Source organism: Dendrobates tinctorius, unplaced genomic scaffold (genome assembly GCF_039654945.1).
Source record: "Dendrobates tinctorius isolate UK_male_01 unplaced genomic scaffold, ASM3965494v1 ptg000116l, whole genome shotgun sequence".
Lineage (NCBI taxonomy): Eukaryota > Metazoa > Chordata > Amphibia > Anura > Dendrobatidae > Dendrobates > Dendrobates tinctorius.
Window position 1 is genome coordinate 45,149,405 of NW_027361784.1, and position 21,906 is coordinate 45,171,310.

At 40.8% G+C, this 21,906-nt stretch overlaps 1 protein-coding gene across 1 annotated transcript in view; it reads right to left on the reverse strand.

Annotated features, from left to right (window-relative positions):
- Positions 1-17,757: 17,757 nt before the first annotated feature.
- The window catches only part of KCNK9 (potassium two pore domain channel subfamily K member 9), a 314,799-nt gene continuing 310,650 nt past the window's right edge, over positions 17,758-21,906 (reverse strand). Inside the window, exon 2 of the mRNA XM_073590383.1 lies at positions 17,758-20,175. Coding sequence (XP_073446484.1) covers positions 19,334-20,175 — 842 coding nt within the window. The 3' untranslated portion in view covers positions 17,758-19,333. The remainder of the gene's footprint in view (positions 20,176-21,906) is intronic.

Here is a 21,906-nt window from a genome sequence, read left to right on the forward strand (position 1 = left end):
CCACAAGATGCTTTCCCAGAAGGATTTTGGCTTATTCACGTACATTTTGACAAACTGCAATTCAGCTTTTGTGTGCCTCTGTGTCAGCAGCAGCGGCCTCCTGGGTCTCCTGCCATAGAATTTCATTTAATACAAATATTGACAGATAGTTCGCACTAACACTGATGCTCCCTGAGTCCACAAGACAGCTTGAGTTTCTTTGGAACTTGATTGGAGCCGCTTATCCACCATCCGGACTAACCTGCATTGCAGCTTTTCATCCACTTTTCTCTGCCATCCACATCCATTGAGATTAGCTTCAGTGCAATGGGTTGTAAACTTCTTGATTATGTTCTGCACCATGGACATAGGAACATCAAGATCTCTGAAGATGTATTTCTAACCTTGAGATTGTTGATATTTTTCAACAACTTTGGTTCTCAAGTCCTCAGACCGTTCTCTTCCCTCTTTCTGTTCTCCATTCTTAGTGTGGCACACACCGACACACAATGCAAAAATTGAGTTGACTTCTCCCCTTTTTTCTTCTGGTTTCAGCTGTGATTTTCATATTGCCCACACCTGTTACTTGCCACAGGTAAGTTTGAACGAGCATCACATGATTGAAACAAAGAGCTTAACTCACAATTTTGGAAATGTGCCAACAATATTGTACAGCCAAGTTTTGCGTTTTTGTGTTAGATTATGTCCCATTTGCATTTTTTATGTTTTTTTTTGTGCTGTTCCAATACACCAGAAGGAAATAGACATGTGTATAACAAAACATGTGGAATTGCAATCATTATCTGGGAGAAATACTTCATTTTCTGGAACAAATTTCAAGGGTGCCAACACTTTTGGCCATGACTGTATAACCTCAGCAGACCATCCCTGGTAGAAACTGTATGGGGACAGCCAAGAAGTAGTGAATATTAGAGGGGTTTTTTCACCCTTTCCCAACCCTAAGAAAACATTCTGCTGAAATTAGTGCAAATCGAATTCGAGAGAAAAAAACAGAAGACAGATTTGATGACTGAGTTATAAGGGAAACCCAGGAGAGGTGAGAATAAAATTTTACTTTTTAATCCCTTAGAGAGTAATTCAAATTACAGTTTATTAATTTGATGCAAATCAAATGTCCTGTCCTAATTCAAGAGAATCTGATGGATTTGACTTTCGGCACATTTGCTTATTTAAATTTTTTTAATGGGAGAACCTCTTTAATAGAGGGCGTCCTCTGTTTAGGATCTTTTTCTCTAAACCAGATTGGCTGAGCGTCTCTCACAACGGAGGACCTGTCCTGTGTAATACTTCACTTCCCCAGCGGTGGTGCTATAGGGAAATTGAGCACTTACTGCAAGGTTTCCACATCTGATCACTAGGACTCCCAGAAAGAGGGCACTTTCTGATCTGCTTACAGTCAAGTGACCATTTCAACAAGGAAAAATTGTCAAAAGCAGGGAACGTATTTTATTTTTTTTATATGCGAGTGGCTTTGTATTTATTTTGATACATTAATTTCTGCACTAAAATCTGGTAAAATCCATTCACTTTTGATCATGTTTATTTCTGAGCTTCACTTCCATGATGCATGCAAATCATAATAACTCTCAAAAATTAGTTAGGAAAAAAAAGTTATCCTTCTGGTATTAAAGATGCAAAAGAATCAGATTTACTGAGAGATAAACGCCTGGAGACATAATGAAAGATGCCTGGAATATGCAAATAAATTATGGGAATTATTTTTAGATTTTTAAAAGTTCACATTTCCCAAGTTTGTCAGGAACGAGCTCTTGTGATTATTATTAACGGGCGCAGAACGTTTCAGCGGTTCTAGAACAAGATTAACATTCAGCTCACGCTCTTCTGCCAATGTATTTATCCTAATTTCACTTATATTTTATAATAGCTGGAAAAAAAAACGCTTATGTGGGCTTCTAAAACAATCCCTTTCCATAAATCCTATTAGACAGACCCCCTTAGTCAGAGGGGACAATCATTGGAAGAGCTGCTCCCATCTTGGAAAACTAATTGCAACTTTTTATTAAATAATTGCCTAGTTATTTGGTTGTGGACTATGTAATACTGCATTCGTCCTATAGTGGCCACTGTAGGAAGTTGTAAAGGGGTTGATTTCCCACTTGGGGGTCCCCAAAATAAGTCAGAGCAGAAGGACACTCCGGAGAAGCAGCTCCAACTGTACTAGACCCTACACTTCTTGCTTTACTTGTTCAATTATACAGAAGCCATGCCAGAGTAAATAGTACCAGAAGATCATGGTAAGCTGAACGAGTCGCAATCATCTGATCGCCCGCCAGTAGTTATAGCAGTTGGATCTCTAGTAATCAGGTGATCATCAAAATTTAGGAAGCCATATTAGGGACCATCAGGTGATTACAATGGGAGTTAGAGAAGCTCGACTGGTCACAGACAGTTATTCACCAGGATTTACTGGATTAAGGACAATCAGCCGATCACCAAGAGTTAGGAAACCCAAATTAGAGGTAAACAGCTGGTCATAGCGAGTCCGAGAAGATGGACCAGCAGCAACCAGCAAATTGTCAACACTTAGAGAAAATAGATTAGTAGCAATCAGCTGTTCACCAGGAGTTAGAGAAGTAAATTAGTGAAAATCAGTCAATCACCCGAATTAGAGAAGCCGGATCAATAACAGTCAGCTGATCACAGGGATTAGAAAATCATTGCCAATCAATTGATCACCAGGATTTAGAGAAGCTGGATCACCAACAAGCTGATGATCGCTGGGTTTTAGAGAAGCTGGACCACTAATAATCAGCTGATCACCAGGATTTAGAGAAGCTGGATCACCAATAATCAGCTGATCACAGGATTTTAAAGAAGCCGAATCATTAACAATCAACTGATCGCTGGGATTTAGAAAAGCTAAGTCAGTAGCAATCAGCTGATCGCAGAGAATTAAAGAAGCTGGATCACTAACAATCAGTTGATTGACAAGATTTAGAGAGGTCCGATCACTAACAATCAGCACATTGACAAAACTTAGAGAAGTTGGATTAGTCTCAAACAGCTGATATCCAGAAGTTAGGGAACCCGGATCAGTGGTAATCAGCTGATCGCCAGGAGTTAGAGAAGTTGGATCAGTGGTAATTAGAAATGAGCGAACTTGTTTGGAAAACGTTCACCAATTTCAAATTCGGCACGCACATAGCACATTGGGATTCGTGTTCGGATTCCAGAGCATTTTCGCTCAAAGATGGCAACATACGGGCATAGTTCAGTAAATGACCACGTTTCCACTCATGCTTTTGTTAGGACATTGGCTAGGATAGTGGTTCTGTATGATGAGCGTGAGGGGACATGTCTTATGAAGGGAGGTGGTGTGTATAGGTCAGAGGAGCGGCAGAGCGAAATTTTAAATATTTTTTTCAATTAACTTAATGTGTGTACATTCCGGCAGCCAATCAGCCCACACAAACCATCCACAACATCCAAACACAAGAGCTTCTCTCATTGGCTGCCGAAGTCATATATGTCCCTCTCCATATAGAAAGCAGACATGTTGTTTTGCTGGCATCATTTTGTCAGTGTAACAGCGCAGAGAGGCTGCTCCTGCTGTTGCTGCTGCAAGTCATCGTATAGTTAGATAGAATCCTGTCCAGTGTGAAATCAACCTTCCAGCATCTAGCTAGTTTGTGCTAATAGTGTTGTGCAAGCAGGAGTCCACATTTCCTACTCAAAATCATTTGCGCTATTACTCTTTTGCAGTCAGGACATAGGAGGTCACATTTGCTAATCAAATCATTTGGGCTAATATTAGGATGCAGGCACCAGGCACCAATTTCCTAATTCAAGTCTTTGGGGATAATACCGTGTTCCTGAACAAACACCGTCTCGTCCTATCCAAAAACCACTGGCAACATCTGTTACTGGACCAAATACTCAACTCACTTTTTTTGGCAGCCGCACAGCACTATGCCTTGAAGAGGAGGGTCAGAAAGAGCATGTGCTCCAATGGATAGCAAGAGCTGCATCAAGTGGCCTCTGCTCCTCTTCCTCCACCTTATCATCACACACAGTACAATCCTCAGAGGTGGCACCCCAATTACCCTTTCCATTATACAACTTTCCAACCACCCAACTGACTGTGGGGAACCAAATATGGGCGAATTTGCAGAGAAGTTCACACATTCTTGTCTATGGGCATCACAGATCTGCTCCAAAGATTTACAGAATCTAGAGGAGGAAAGCATCAGCACCAATGCACAAAATTTTTCCTTCTGAGTCCAGGGATCCTAGCAGAATTCAGACCCTGATTACCAGACATTAATCCCAGGGGGTGGAGGTGATTCTGATGAGAGTCAGATACCTGAGGCACACACAGACTGTACTGTGCTGTGAGGGCATGAAGAAGAGGAGGATGACTCTCATGGCGAGGAGTGGGAGAACAGAGAGGATGGCAATGAGGTTGTAGATCCCACTTGATATTAACCCAAAGGCACACAGCTGAGTAGCTCAGCAGAGGCTTGACGCAAAGACCTGGAGTGATGCAACCATGACAAGCACTGCATCCTTAGCCACAACATTGGCTGTGGCCAGCAGCAGTCACAAGGGTTGCCTAGCCTGGGTCTCTTTTGAGACTGCAAAGGATGATCCAACTCACGTTATCTGCCAAATTTGAAAAAACGACTCAGTAGATGCAAATATTGCAATAATTGCAACATGCATGAAATGGCACATGCGTGATCAACATGCGTTAGTCTGGGAATTTAACTGCAAGAAAAAATGCAGACTAGTGGGCAGCACCAACAATAGGCAGTCCCATCAACCGCATGTGGGTCTTCTTCTTCCTCCATCACCATAGCAAGTGTTCTCACACAGGTCTCCAGCTGCAGAATCTCCACTTCTTTACAGTTGGGGTGAGAGTCCATCAGCTGTTACAGAAATGGAGATGCCTGCTGTTTTTGTTTCATCGAGCACACTACATCTCAATCCACCAAAACATCTCAGCCTGAAGCTCACTCACAGTCCAGCAGTTTGTCATGTTCACACTACTCCACCCTCTCTCAGCACTGCAGCCAGCCCTCGTTTCGGCAGTTGTGGTCACGTAAATGAATATTTTCTCCTACACATGCCAAAGTTAAGAGCTTGAACTTCACCATCTCCAATCTGTTGGCCATGAAAATGCTGCCTTTCTGCCTGGTGGATACAGACTGTTTCCGAAAGCAGCCACACAGCTCAAGAGTTGTGGACAGGTACCCAGGCCTAGTTAGAGCAATGGCCAACTCCACTAAACCTGGAGCAACGGAAGGCTGGATGCAACAACCATGCAAACCTCGTGGTGGCCCTACACCGGGGAAACCTCACACACGTGCCTTACATGGCTAACGTCCTCAACCAACTGGTACAGCAATTTCTCAGCCACTATCCAGGCTTTGATGCGCTGCTGCAGAAAGCACGGTCGCTGTGTGCTCACATCCACCATTCGCACCCCGCAGGTTATCGACTTGCTTCTCTACAGACATCTTTCTGCCTACCGGTTAACCATTTGATTTGCAATGTGCCGACATGGTGTAATTCCACTCTGCACATGTTGCAGTGACCGTGGCAGCATCGATGAGCCCTGGTGCATTATGTCCCTTTGCATAGCCTAGGCCATTGCAGTATGTGCTTGTGGAGTGGGCACAGATAAAGGACCTCTGCACCATTTCAAAATGGCTATTAAGATGGTTATAATAGTGCATAGTGTGAATAGTCTGCAGGAGGAGGTGGTGGTTCCAGAGGAAGAGGTGGAAGCAAAGGAGGAAGCAGAAGGGATAACAAAACCTCAAATTTCAGGACTGTCGTCACACAGGCGAATGCCATGGGAGGGTGGATTACAGCAATAGAGGGGGTTCCTGGTACCAGACATACTGTTACTGAAGGTGCAGGAGCAAGGAACAAATGGAGGATGAGGAGGAAGAGGTGATGGGTGCACAACAGTCAGGTGATGAAGAGGATAATTATCCTCTCTCTGTAGTTTGTGATCAGCAGGAGGGGACATAAGAAGCAAGCTTGAGCTTTGCCCTGTCACCATCACACCATGGAATTGGACTTCATAGAAGCACCCAACACATGAGCTCCTTCTTGCTTTACTATCTTCATCATGATGCCCATATTGTTAGCATTAGAAATAGTGTTGACTACTGGGCTGCAGGTCTGTTAGATCCATAGTACAAGAGTAAATTTTGCCAGATGCTTCTTCCCCTGCACAGAGATGCGTGCATGCTGGAGTATTGAAACACACTTGTAGACAATCTTAAGAGTTGCTTTCCCCAAAACAGCAGTGAGGCACACAGTGTGCATCGTAGGTATATACTTCCAATTCCGGGATCGTAGAGTCATCAATGCAAAAGCTTTAGCAGCAGCAGTGTAAGTGGCGTAAGCAATTTCTGTGAGTCCTTTCTCACATTTTTTAGACCAGCCCGCACACCAGCAGAGCAGAATACAAGCCTGACACGTAAACGCCTGGAGAGGATGGTGAAGGAGTATCTCGAGCTCAATATCAATGCCATCAGGGGGAATTTGGACCCTATTGGATTTTGGTCTTCAGAGATGGAAGAGTGGCCTGAGCTCATCTGTCACACCTTGGAGGCTTTGTCATGCCCGGCAGCCAGCGTGATCTCAAAACGTTTCTTCATTGCTGCTGGTGATGTCCTGACAGATAAGTACAGCCAGTTGTCCCCTAAAAATGACGACAACCTAAGTTTCATCAAGGTGAAAAAGTCGTGGATCTCCAAAAACTTTTGCAGACTAGGCGATGGTGTAGTTTTTTTTTTTTATCTTGTGTTATTGAAGTCTGTGACACCTTTGTCGTGGTTTCTGTGCCTGATGTTGCGACTGCTGCTGATGTTACAATTTTTTGAAATGTAGAGACTCCAACTTGGGTCTCCATCTGGTGGGCTGCCTGTAATGGAAGGGGTGTCAGAGGTCAATTATACTATTTCTACTCTGGGGAAATTGATGCCACTTTAGTGGTGTGTGGCAATAATTTTTTTAAATGTTTGCACGCCAAGTTGGGTCTCCTTCATTCTGCCTGTAGCAGTAGAGCTCCCAGACCAGCAGGCCTGCACTTACTTTCAGTCACCTACCTGTGTTACTTTCCTTACATTTTTCTAACATTAGTGGTCTACCAATCTGATATTTGTGTCACCTGAGTGTGACTGAGCAGAAAACCAGCTTGAGCTGTTGAATGAGGTATCAGGGCTCCCAGGTAAGAAGGCTTACACTGTTCCCTCTCCACCTCATCTTAATTTAAACTTAAATTCGAGTCTGTAAATGCTGGCTCAGACCCTGATACCTCATGCATGGCCCATGGCTGACTGCTGCTGTGCCATTCTAACATTTCTACTGTGGGGTAATTGATCATCAGTCAACTACCTGTGTTACTATCCTTACATTTTTCTTACATTAGTGCTCTACCAAGCTGATATTTGTACCACCTGAGTGTGACTAAGCAACAATCCAGTTTGAGGTGTTGCATGAGGTATCAGGGCTCCAAGCACAGCAGGTTTACACTGGCCCATCACCCACCTCCTCTTACTTGAACCTTCAATTCAAAGCTGTAAATTCTGGCCCAGACCCTGATACCTCATGCATGGCTCATGCCTGACTGCTGTGCCATTATCAAATTTCTACGGTGGGTCAACTGATGTCACTTTTCCTGGAGTCTGACCCTAATTTTTGGAAATGTTTAGAATCCAAGTTGGGTCTCCTTCATTTGTGTTGCCTGAATTTGAAAGAGCTCTCAGAGCACGGGGCCTACATCTGTCACTCATCCACCTGTTACTGATCAATGTTTTAACTAGAAATGCTGGTCCAAGCCGTCCCTTGTGTACGTGCTGTGCAATTATACCATTTGTACTCTGGGTCAATTGATGTCACTTTTCCTGGTGTCTGACCTTAATTTGAGATGTTTGAGAAGCTTTTTAGCCTTCCTTAAGATGTTGTCTATGCGTTTGGTTTGATCTCCCAATGAATTTAAAGGGGTTCGGGTACGTTAGACGAATCAATCGAAGAACATCGGGACGTTCGCTGAACCGAACCTTGAAGGGTTCACTCAACTCTAATGGTAATGTCACGGATCAGCCAGAAGCTCTATTTACCACTGTCTGTTGGAAGTGCTAGATGTCAACCAGTTTCTTCTTGAAGCCTCTTGGAGGATTGCTGGCATGAGATCTCTTGTGTTGTCTGAAGCTAAGTGTATTTCCTCATTTGTCTTCCCGCTTGGTCTTTAGTGGTAGTTGGAGCTGATTGGTGCCCACCCCGTTCCCTCACTATCCAGGGCCTATCGCTAGTGGCCATCAAGGATTGGGTTCCTGCTCTGCGATAGGTGTGGAATCTAGGGACTTTAGGGCAGACAGGGTGTTATCAGATCTGACTAGGGGTCTCCACTTCCCCCTTTCCTAGTGTTTGGGCTCCCCCACCCTCTTCCCGTTGTGCACCTCACTCAGCGTGACAAGGAATCAGCCGATTGCCATACTTGCTTCTTTTTCCTTTTTGAGGTAACCATTCTAAAGACGAAGGTTGGACTAGATGAAATTGCTCATTCATAAAGATTTTTTTCTATCCATCCATCATGTTTTTTTCCTTCTTCCGCCATGCTTTGTACTTCAGCTACACTTGTTTTTATTGCTTTGTTCAAGTGCAGCAAAATCTAATTCTTTTCTAACAAGTGTTTATTTCCTTATAGTATATAAGAATTCTGCCCTTGCTGTAAACACTGACTTCCTGCTAAGCATCTTTTGAGCAAGCAAAGTTACAGTGTAAAGCATGGAGGATAGAACAGCGATATTGGTACCCCATGTGAATATGACAGAAGATAGATCTCCAACAGTAGATTGTAACTCGTAGACTTAGTATTATCAAACAGTGCTGAAGTGTAAAGCATGGTGGGAGAGTGATAGAGATAAGAGGCTGTTTCCACATTATATTATATAACCAGGATGGGAATGTCTGCCGCCGGAGAATAATGCTGTGTTCCCCAACTTGTGGCTCTGCAGCTGTCGTGGCATGATTGGAGTTGTAGTTTTGCAGCAGCAGGAGCACCACAGATGGGTGAACACTGGAGTAATGGAGGAGCCTCGAAAATGAGCTGGTCTCCGGGCCGTTTACAATGATTGCTATGTCCTTTATTGTGAAAAATGTGCAATTATATGTGAATATAGAAAATTGCATAATGATACAATGTCGCGGTGACTCACACGCTCACCGTTATGTAAACTTCCATTGTTTTATTCCTTAGCAGAGAATCTCTGCTCACCGCCTCCCACAGGCTGTTCTTCCAGAGGGTTTTTATCACCACTCACCTGTAACAATTTAGGTGCTTTATGTCGTGGTCCAGAGTATATCACAAAGAGAGAATCAGTACTCACCTTAAAGGAACACTTTTCAGAAGTTAAGTTATATTTTGTATTAAAGGGAATCTGTCACCGGAAGTTGGCGGCCTATGTAAATGGCCTGTGTCTGGTCCGATGGGCAGTGTTTCTTCTTCTTTCTCCACCCCATCCGTGGCCCCGGTCCGCAATCTTTGCCGGTATTAGAGAAGTTCAATTCCATAGTTCGCGCATGCGCAAAGCAATCTTGCTTCGCGCACGCACAGTATGCTTTGCCCAACTGCGGGCAAAGTCAAAATTCATTATTGCGCATGCGCCGGTACACTATGTCCCGAAACACAGCAAAATACTTCTGGGACATAGTGTACCGGCGCATGCGCAGTAATGATTTTCGACTTTGCCCGCAGTTGGGCAAAGCATACTGCACGTGCGCGAAGCAAGATTGTTTTGCGCACGCACAAACTATGGAGCTGAACTTGTCTAATACCGGCAAAGATCGTGGACAGGGCCATGGATGGGGTGGAGAAAGAAGAAGATTCACCGCCCATTGGGCCAGACACAGGTCATTTACATAAGCCTCCAACGTCCGGTGACAGATTCCCTTTAAAGGGGTTGGACTTTTTTTTTTGTTACTGAAATGCATGTAATTTGGACTAAAAATAATTTTTTCAATTGGGCTTCATAACAAATGTTGCACCGTTTTGCATTCAAAGGCTCTTTTGTTTTCCTCGACCATTCAACTGTTATCAGATAAAAAAGTCTGTAAAAATCAAATGGTTCAAAATTTGCAATGAAACCCAGTTATGAAAATGATTTTTAGCCAAAAAATACAGGAATATATGTAATAAATGTCACAAAAGGTGAAAACCTGTAGCTGTAGTCCCTATAGATAAGCGAGACATTTAAAAAAAAATTGAATTTGCCACTTCGACAATTTTTATGAAAAATATTTGATTTGAGGAAATTGTATTTGCCATGAATCAAAAGTACTGCAAGGCCCCCCATTATCCTGAAAAGGTGACACTGAGGTTCCCTACGTCAGCATCCTACCCCTTTCAAGCTCTTAAATACAAAAATGGTCAATGTGATCCCCACATACATGGATGGGAGCAAACGGATGATACCCACACAGTGACTCTCTTATCTCTCTCTCCCTCACACACCAATCTTCACTGCTGTGCTGTCACACACTCTGTGTACAGTTTATTCAGTGTTTATGACTTTCTTTCTCCAGGTCTACTGATAAACTAGGATTTGTGACATCCTCTCACTATCCAGATTCATCACGCAATGGCTGCTGCGTTCCATGCTTCAGCTTTTATACAGACTATATTAGTCCCTCCTGATTTTCTGATCTATACCAGGTGATGTGATAACTGCAAGGCATTACGGGGAAGCTCCTTCTCCAGCTGCTGCAATCTTCTGGAATGTGTAAATTGACAGAGCCATTTTGGGCAGTTCGATGAAATCTAATCACTAATTGTTCATATTCGCCATCTTCAGCCAATTCTTAGAAATTATCCATAGAATCGAATTGCACTCATCTTTAATGGACAACGTTCTCTTTTTAATGTTGATTTATTTCTTAAAAGCAAAACTAAGCAACATTCTAACCAATGGGTTTCTGCAGTGTCTGTGCAACTCTTCCACGTAGATGACTGTGCAGGTAGAGAGTTGGGGCAGGCGGCGGTATCCTGGATACTCAGAACTCACATCCAGCATGAACTACTGGGAATGACATGACCATCAGAGAAGAGTCTAAAACTATGAGCAAATTACAACCAGCTGGTCTAAAAACTAAATAAATTAAGTTTGTTTCATTTTGCTGATTTTTTGCAGAATTTTTTCCTGCATTTTTCCTGCTCTCATTTTCTGCAAAAAAAAAAATGCAGAATTTTACTGTCTAGTAAAATGAATGATTTTTCTGAAGACAATTCTTTCAGCATTTTTCACTCATTTAATGAAAAGGAAAAGGGAAAAAAAAAAAAACATAAAAAAGCTTGCAAAAAACAACAGTAAAAAATGTGACAAAACCCACGTATATTTTACAAAGTTCTTCCTTACTGGAACTCCTTTACCTTTTGCTGATTGACTAATATTGCATTTGTAGTTTTATCGTGAGTCTAGTGGACATACCTTATTGATAGTTTTATGATATAACAGTGAGAGAATAGACGGTCACTAGAGCTGACACCATTTTGATTGATTTTGCATTTGTTTGTAATGTAATAAATTGATTGGATATACCAAGCATTAATTTCTTTAAGGGCGCAGCAGCGTCCACTTTTTGTCATTTCTGAATTTTCAAGTTTTAAGACTAATTTCAATGAAGATTATTTAATTTTATTTTATGGATCTCTTCCTTATTTTGACCAGGTTCCTTTGGCTGAAACCTGTTTTTGAACTTTTTCCCTTATGTATTATCATTTGTTAATGTGTACTGCACCAAATTCTAAAACGGCACAAGCGAGCGCATGCATTTTGATAAAAATTAAAAAAAACGCTCTTCTTATTTTTGTCACTAAACTTTGTTTGAAGCTTTTTAGCAACAAAAATGTTTCAAAATTTGTGCAAAAATTTCAGTCGTAAATAAAATCACTGCGGGGGGGCGACAGGAAGAACATTTACACTACATTTTAAAAGGTCGCATTTGGTGAATCAGTCAAAAGCATCGCCCATAATTATGAACAGAAAAAAACAAGCAAAATATATGAAATAGACTTTAAAAAAAGATGAATAAGGTGCTGATGAAAAATTCCAAGAACTAGACAAAAAAAACAAAACAAATGGAATATTGCATTGGGTCCTGAGCGATGCAAAACCTGCAGACCATAAATCTTGACTACAGAGTTCAGTTATCAGGCCATTAACTGCTGCTCTCCAGGTTGCATAAAGAAAATATTAGAAATTAAAAGCGCAGCTTATTGCTATTTTTAAGATGCATATTGCCAAGAAATATAAAGTTACAAATAATTCTAAGTGTTTCCAGGATCCATTTATGCTCAATTTGTGCTTTTATGCACAAAGCCTGACATCATTTTTCTTCTGGAGGTCATATAGTAAAGTAGCTTTTGTTTAAAAAAAAAAGGTACAAAGTGCCAAAACGATGTTACTGTGTAAATGATCCACTTTATGCAGCGATGGGATTCAAATTTTTCCCTGTTTGTGTTTGGAAACCCCACCCATTTTAAAACCACACAACATTGGCTACCACACCCATTTTGTTAGCCACACCAAGTAAAAGGCAATTTCCTCTTCTTACTCCGCCTATACCTTCACTCTGTCATGATCCCTCCTTTTGCTGTGTGATAGCAATGCTGTGAGTAAAAGCTCAGCCGCCCTATGGATAGATGGGGCATGCTGTCAGTGTTGTGTTTGGGTTTACTCCAAGTGTTTTCCTTTCTGGACATTTGACAGGCTATTTAACTGGCTGGCATTGTTAGGTCATTGCAAAAAAAACCCTGTTTGGGAGAGAAGAACAGACAATTTGCGGCGCCCTAAGTGTGTAAACACAATATTGTAGTCTTTAAAGGGTGCACAATTTTATGCACTCACCTGATAGAAGACTAATACAGCTTTGGATTATGTATCCTCAAAAATCCTTCCTTTTGGGATACTTCCCAGAAGACAGGGCTTGCAGCTTGCCTCGGGTGGATCCAAGAGAAAGAGCCAGATTCAAGCTCACCCAGGATGAGTAAATCAAGAAAAACACATCCAGCCCATAAACGGCAGCGCTTCCCAGGACTCACATCCAAAGATGATATTCCATATTTTTTTATTTCATAGGTTAAAAAAGAGATACAACGCGTTTCGGATACAGTGTATATCCTTCTTCAGGTATCGTAAAAACACAGTACAAATCCTAATAGTATAAAATTCAGTTACACTTATATATAGTAGCAACCTTCTATCCCAGTCTCAGAAACTTGATTTAGGGTGTGGACCAAGTTCAGGAACACACCCACTGATTGATCCAACCTTGACAACATAGATGCAAGACGGAAAAGAAAAAAAAAAAAAAAACCTGCATCTCTAAAAATGTTGTACCTGTGGGATCCTAGATCACGGGGCTAAAACCATCAAATGTAATAGTACTGGTGAGGTCTTTGAGATTTCACAAAGACTCAGCTGTAGCAGTGATTTTGTTGTATATGTAATCACATGCAGTTGCGGTTTGCAATATGTGGGACGCACTGTGCAGACGCTGCGGTCCCGCATTAATGGTCACAGAAATAGAGCAAAAAACGTTTTTTTAAAACATCGTCTCTCAAGGCATCTAGTAAATAAACATAACAAAATTTTTAACATAAAAGTAACTCCGGTGGAGCAGATACCCTCTGGTGTTGCAAATAGGAATGCTCTTTTAAACCGGAAAGAAACGTTTTGGATATATCGTCTGGGAACATTATATCCAAATGGATTGAACGATATCATAGAGAGAGTTTGAACGTTGCTTTTTTTTTTTTTTTTTTCTTTTCCGCCTTGCATCTATATTGTCAAGGTTGGATCAATCAGTGGGTGTGTTCCTGAACTGTGTTCCTGAACTTGGTCCACACCCTAAATCAAGTTTCTGAGACTGGGATAAAAGGTTGCTACTATATATAAGTGTAACTGAATTTTATACTATTAGGGTTTGTACTGTGTTTTTATGATACCTGATGAAGGATATACACTGTATCCGAAACGAGTTGTATCTCTTTTTTAACCTATGAAATAAAAAAATATGGAATATCATCTTTGGATGTGAGTCCTGGGAAGCGCTGCCGTTTATGGGCTGGATGTGTTTTTCTTGATTGTTAGGTCATTGTCAATGGTAGCTTTGCTCAAGATGTGTGTGCTTGCTTTGTGCTACATGTTTGGTATTCTGATCTTTGCTACTCGACTCTGGATTTGCCTTGACCATCCTTTTGCCTAGCCTTTTTTTCATGATCCACTGCCTTGGACTGTTTCTTGACTACGCCCTTGTCTCATCCCTCTATCTATGACATACCCTCTTTGCTTTTGATCTCGGACCTCTTGACTAAGCCTTTGTCTCTCCCCTTTGTCTACGACGTACACTCTTGGCTTTTGACCTTAGACCTCTTGACTACCCAGCCTCACGGCTTGTCCACGAGCAGTGACCAGCATCACACACTGGTGTCATTGCCTCCTGTCCAAGCACACACTCCAGTCACTTTTAGTATGGCATACGGTATTAAAGAGTTTTTCTACAAGTTTTTAAAATTAATACTAAAGAATCCCAGCTAAAATGGGAAAGGATGAGCATCTGTCCATCAGTTACCTCTACTGTCTGCTGCACCTATCCTTTGGCTTCAGCACTCACAGTGTCATGATCCAGGCCAGGTTTTGTATCCTGTTTCTCTTTCCCGGTCTGATCATATAAAGGGTTAAGTTTTCTCTGCCTCGTTCTGGCACCAGGCTGATCATTTCTCTGCACTGCATCCTGCAGGCAGTGTCAGTTATTGTTTCTGCCAATGGCGTAAGTAGCTGTCTCTGTGTATACCCTGATTTGTTCTCCTGCTGTTGCTGACTTTGCCCGAGTCTGTTTGATCCCCACTCCCAGTCCCGACTCAGTGTTTCCCTTTCATGTTTAAGACTCCCTGGTATTTGACTTGGCTTGGACCCTAACCTGCTGTTTGTCTCTTGTCTTTGGCATATCTGCTCCTGACCGGCATTGAGCCATTTGGCTTACTTCTGACTGTGTTTGTTTATTCCTTTGGTACTGCGCTACAGACTAATATCGACCCGGCTTGTTTGACTATTCTGCTGCCACCTGGTGGTAGCCTCTCTGCTGCGCTGCAGGTCTGCTCTTGCTGTGTGCAGTCCTCCCTCCACTATATTGCCATCTAGTGGAGCTTGCATCTACCTGCATACCAACAGCGTGACACACAGGCCAATTATGTGTAAGTAACCATTGGACTGAAGCAGTCAGGAGGTGATAATATACAGTTAAAGAGGTTGTTCACTCCTGGACAACCCCTTTCAATGCCCCTAATGTGTCTAGCAAAAGAAGGCATACCTACTTCTTGGACTGGCACTGCTCCAAGCTCTACAGCCAATCTGTGAATGCTGGTATGATACAGCGCTCACATAACATAACAATGGTATGTTATTGCGATGTACACAGTACTTGGAGTGGAGCCCACCTAGGTGGTTACTATGCTTTTGTAATAGATACAATAGGGACATTGAAAGGGGTTATCTAATATTGGACAGCGCTTTTTAATTTACAGCATAGCAGGAGACCAGAGAAATGCTGCTGGAGAGGCAGGGAACACAATGGGTGATGCTTATATCACTATTATAGGACAATCGTTATCCTTGGTGCAAATTTACAAATTTTTTTAAAATCCTCAATAAAGGGCGTAGGCCAGATGATGAGTAATAACCATCCAAGAGAGGAAATCCTAGGACCACAAAGTCATTAAGTGTGTGAGGCGGCGCCATCAAAGAGGCACATAGTCACCACCGAGGGCCAAGAAGCATTCAGAGTGATGGTTGAAGAGGCATCAAAATGGATCAGTGAGACCCGGCAATTAGTAAGTAGTCTCCTGACCCACCTCGTGCTGGCCCTCACTCACCAGTTTTCTTGACTTTTCATCCACTGCATGCCGGCCCTCACTCATCCCTTTCTTGCCTTTTGACCCCCTGCATACCAGCCCTCACTTGCCCCTTCCTTGCCTTTTGATCCACTGTATGCTGACCCTCACTCACTCTTTTTCTTGCCTTCTGACCCACAGCATGCTGGCCCTCACTCACCCTTTCTCTTGCCTTCTGATCAACTGCATGCCGGCCCTCACTCACCCTTTTTTCTGGCCTTCTGGCCCGCTTCATGCTGACTCTCACTCATCCTTTTTCTTGCCCTTTGACCCACTGCATGCCTCCCCTCACTCACCCTTTTTCTTGCCTATTGCCCTGCTGCAGGCTGGCCCTCACTCACCCTTTTCAGTGTTTCTTCACTCAGGAAGCACCAAAAAGAGTTAGGTGGATCAGGAGTACTACCATACGGTGGATCAGGAGTACTACCAAAGTAAGTGTAAATGAACCCGTTCAAATTAATAAGAGCCAACAAAGTCCAGGACTATGGAGTATCCAAAATGAATTACCCCCTTATAAGAGTCATAGCTAGGCATTGATTTTACTAGAGAAATAATTACATTCGGTACCATGAAGGGGTTGCCCACCTATGGGGACAATTTGTTTTTCTTAAATATATGCATTTTTGGCTAAAATTCAATTTGGGCTCCATTAAAAGTTCGGTACAATTTGCCTTCTATATCCTCTGTGTTGCACTGTCTATTGCCTGCTGCGAAATGCTTTAAATGAGAATTTATCAGTGAGCTCATTCTGACGGTCCAATGAGAAAGTGTCACATTTTCACCTCTCAGGGTGTCTGGGATGCAGTTACTGACAGCTCGGCCGTCCAATCTGGTACAGAAGTGTGCTGAAGCTGTCAGTACTTTGATTGACAGCTTGGCCATCCAATCTGGTACAGGGACGTGCTGAGCTGTCAGTGTGTTGATTGACAGCTCAACTATCCAATCTGAGAGTGTAAGGCGTTGGCTGTCTCGAGGCGTTCATTATTCCAGGTAATTGCCATGCTTCTTAGCTGAGCTGTGTCTCCCAGACGTACATTCAGCTTGTGAGGTTTGTGCTTTCCTGTGCTTTATGAGTTCTGTATGCTAGATCTGTTGCCTGACCTTGGACTTCATTCTTACCATCCGCCTGTTTAACCTTTCAGCTCTGATCCGTTAACCTCCCAATACTTCAACCTTGGAACTTTACCTGACTACGCTTTGTCTCTTCCTTCTGTTTATGACGTACCCTCCTGGCTTCTGACCTTGGCCTCCTTGACCATTCTGACTCACAGCTTGAAGTGACTAGCCTCACAGAAAGTTTCTAACGCTTTCATCTGACTTTATTTAGCTTTTCTCAGTTGATTCATGACCACAAATCTCTTCATGTTAAATGTGAAGGGAAACAAAGAGCCTGTAAATGCAAAATAAAAAAAAAACGGTGGAACCGAATTTCAGAAATGAGTTATAGCCCCAAATATATGCAGTTAAGTAAGAAGAAAATGTCCTCAGAGGAGGAGAAAAACTATGTGTATACCTGGTCAAGAGTAGACAATGGGCTTACCGATAGGCCCTATTAACACCCAACACATAGGATACACTCCCAATGGTATACATTTTATAATCCTGCCTTAAAGTCTTTGTTTCTTTATTTTGTTATTTTTTTCTGTTTTTTTTTTATTTCATGTATAGTGATGTAATGGTTAGTGTGACCAATCAGAATAACGCTTTTTCAATATATTACAGTATATCATTTAAAGTTGGTCAGAACCAAGACTGCAGTAAATTCCAACCTAAATATGAAGATTTTCTTTTACTTTTTGTGAAATCAGGAGAGGACAATTTCAGAAAGATAGAGATATGAACAGTTTATTGCAACCCATAAATATTAATAGTTTCTTATGAGGTACAAAGCTTTGCAACTGAGTGCATCAAATCCTATGGGTTGTGGGCTGGCCAAGTACATATAGCCAGTCGACATGTCTGCAAAAAGACTTTTAGAACCAGCTTTTCAAAAGCAAACTGACGGCATCTATTATAGACACTGATCAACCCCAGTGGAATCTGCTTTTGCAAGCCTGGAAAAAAACCTTGCAGTTCTGAGTCTCTTTAAAAACCCAGCAATGTGGCTTCTATCAAGAGATTTCTGCCCATCCCCTCCCACTTTGCCAATATGGCATCTAAAGGGATATGCAACTTTTGCCAGTCTTCGAGAAGGTCGAAACAGCGCGTACTGTCCCTTGAACACTTCTTGAGACCGACAAAGGCTTGTAACCAATATATACAAATCAAAAAGCAATAAAGGACAATCTTTTTTTCAGTTATACATACAATGAGGAAGTCCCTGTCTCTATTTTATTGACTTTAAAAAAAAAAAATAATTGTACATCCACCCAAATATACCCACCTTTTATCAAGCATTCCCTAAAAATATAATTCTATTCATGCAGGTACTTGCTGCACCAAAAATATTATTTATATATTAATATATTTGTATCTTAATAAAATTATGGACAAAAAAAAAAGTACAGTTCATGACTCAGTTCAACCAATCGCTCTCCGAGCACCATACATTTTTTAAACTGAGTGACAAACAAAATGGGCAATTCAAGTTCAAAGAAAATGAAATTAAAATTTGAAAACGAAAGAAAAAATTCTGGTTTCTTATAAATGATATGCTTAATTTTTTTTAGAATGCATACCAGTTTCACAAAGTGCATGCTTGTGGAAAAAAATGTTTTGGAACTGGCAAGCTAGAAAGAACTATTATATTTTTCTTTTTCAACTATTTTTTTAAACAATCTATCTAGTATTTGAAAATGGATCAGGCTATACCCGGCATACAGACTGCGTAATGCACATGCTTCATCTGGCAATAAAAAATAGCAATAAGAAAAATAGTTTTGTGTTTTGTTTTTCTGGGGAGTTTTTTTTCACCACGGAGTAAAATCACGATTAATTAAGTTTTTTTGTTCAAGTAAATAATACCTGATATATAGATATATATATTTTATCTTTGAGGGATTGCACAGACTTAAATGTTTACCCGTCACCTGCTCTTGTTTCCTTAAAATTTTGGTAAAATAAAATTAAAAACAAATAAAGTTTTTATAGTTCATAAACATGAGTGGCGCACAAATGCCCCCCCTTTGTGTGCAACTTTGGAATAGATACTTGTAAATTAATAATTTTTTTTGTATTACGAAATCCTCTAAAATCCATTTAGACATAATATAAGGCATACTTTGCTGGAGTAGAAGGTTCTCATGCTTCATGCTCAAGAATGAGTCTCAGAGAAGGCAAGCTAGTTAATTTCTCATGTTTCTTTTGCCACCCTCTCTGTCTCAAATCACAAAAAAAAAACCTAAAGGGCAGAGAGAGAGAGAGAGAAAAAAGGTGACCCTTGGCAAAAGAACGATGACGGTGATCTCAGATTGACTTCCGTCTTTTCATTAGCCTGTGGTTTTCCGTAAAGCTGTGCAACCCAGGAGAAATAGAACTAACGGGAGATGGGAAAAGACTGTTTTTTAATGTGCTTGGTGATATTTCTTCAATCTTGTAAGATATAGAATGAAAGTACTGTGGGTTCAGCTTGTCGCCGAACGAATTTTGTTGAGACACCATCCGGCTGGTGTACTCATGGGATCTGTAGCACATGCAAGAACAAACGGACTGAAGGTCTGTAACTTCGGCCTTATACCGTGGCCGACCGTGTTGTGAGTCTTCTTGGATGTGGATGATCATACTGCTCCGATTTCCAGCGAGAGATGCCCGTTCCTCTGCATCTCTCCTTTCATCTTCACTGTTCATGGTTAAAAACCTGAGAACAACTAAGTTTAGAAATGCCCCAATGACCGTCAAACCCACTAGAATGTACATAAAGCTAAAAGCCACGTAGACTGGCTTCTTTTGGAGGGCCCTGTTTTTCTGAAGGGCCACATAGTCTCCAAATCCTATTGTAGTTAAAGTTATAAAGCAATAATAATACGCTTGGAAAAAGCTCCAATCTTCGTAATGGGAAAAGGCTGCAGCTCCGATGCATAATGTCCCCATGCAAGAGAAGAAGCCCACGGTGACCATGTTCTCCATTGAAACATCTGTGCTTCTCATCCCGCAGCATTTCTTGATTCTTTTGAGGAGGTACTTCACAAAGGTGTTCATTCGCTCACCAAGGCTTTGAAACATAACCAGGGTAAGAGGAATGCCTAGCACGGCATAGAACATGCAGAACGCTTTGCCAGCATCCGTGCCAGGAGCAGCATGCCCATAACCTAGAAGGAAGAAAAAAATCAAGAAATACTTTAGAAGTTGGTTACATTCTCAATTTCACAAATAAATCACTAACATTGCAATGTGATCTACTAAGGAATTTTTTTTTTGTCAAATGTGAATTATCTACAACTGGTGGATTATTGACAACATTAATGAAAATTCTTCAACTAGAAGCATCATTGACCGAACTGTAGAACGTCTTATTTTATGTTATTATGAAAAGACCTATTTCATTGAACTAGATCTTAAGCCATGAAGAAGGCGACGGATAACATCAAAGGTAACATTCTAGACATCATGAATATACCATAAATAAGCCTAAAAAAGAAAAACAGGTCATACTATGAATAGGGTCAACAAGGACTTCTTTCCAAATGTGGTCTTCAGAAATAATCCTAATTGAACAGACATCATTTTTCAAGACTATGCTCATCTAACAGGATAGACATTATTTGACCTTACAGTCACAGTATGATTAAAAAAAGAAATGTACAACAAGTATAAGCAAGAAAGAAGAGATTGCTGCTATAACAAAACTAACAGAGCATGACAATCACTGCTACTGTATATGCAAGCCAACAAAAAAGTTTGAAAGCCAAAATATAGCCCTCATATATGTATATGACCATCTAGTGATTACATAAACTAAGTGCAAATACTATACAAATGAAAAAATTATATTTAAAAAAGTAATGTATGCTGAATAAATTCTGCTCCTATATAACTACTATAGACTATAATTACTATAATACTGCCCCCTATGCACAAGAACATAACTAATATAATACTGCTCCTATGTACAAGAATATAACTACTATAATACTGCCCCTATGTACAAGAATATAACTACTATAATACTGCCCCTATGTACAAGAATATAACTGCTATAATACTGCCCCTATGTACAAGAATATAACTACTATAATACTGCCCCCTATGTACAAGAATATAACTACTATAATACTGCCCCTATATACAAGAATATAACTACTATAATTCTGCTCCTATATACAAGAATATAACTACTATAATACTGCCCCTATATACAAGAATATAACTACTATAATACTGACCCTATGTACAAGAATATAACTACTATAATACTGCTCCTATGTACAAGAATATAACTACTATAATACTGCCCCTATGTACAAGAATATAACTACTATAATACTGCCCCTATATACAAGAATATAACTACTATAATACTGCCCCTATATACAAGAATATAACTACTATATTACTGCCACTATGTACAAGAATATAACTACTATAATACTGCTCCTATGTACAAGAATATAACTACTATAATACTGCTCCTATGTACAAGAATATAACTACTATAATACTGCCCCTATGTACAAGAATATAACTACTATAATACTGCCCCTATATAGCAGAATATAACTACTATAATACTGCCACTATGTACAAGAATATAACTACTATAATACTGCCACTATGTACAAGAATATAACTACTATAATACTGCCACTATGTACAAGAATATAACTACTATAATACTGCCCCTATATACAAGAATATAACTACTATATTACTGCCACTATGTACAAGAATATAACTACTATAATACTGCTCCTATGTACAAGAATATAACTACTATAATACTGCTCCTATGTACAAGAATATAACTACTATAATACTGCCCCTATGTACAAGAATATAACTACTATAATACTGCCCCTATATACAAGAATATAACTACTATA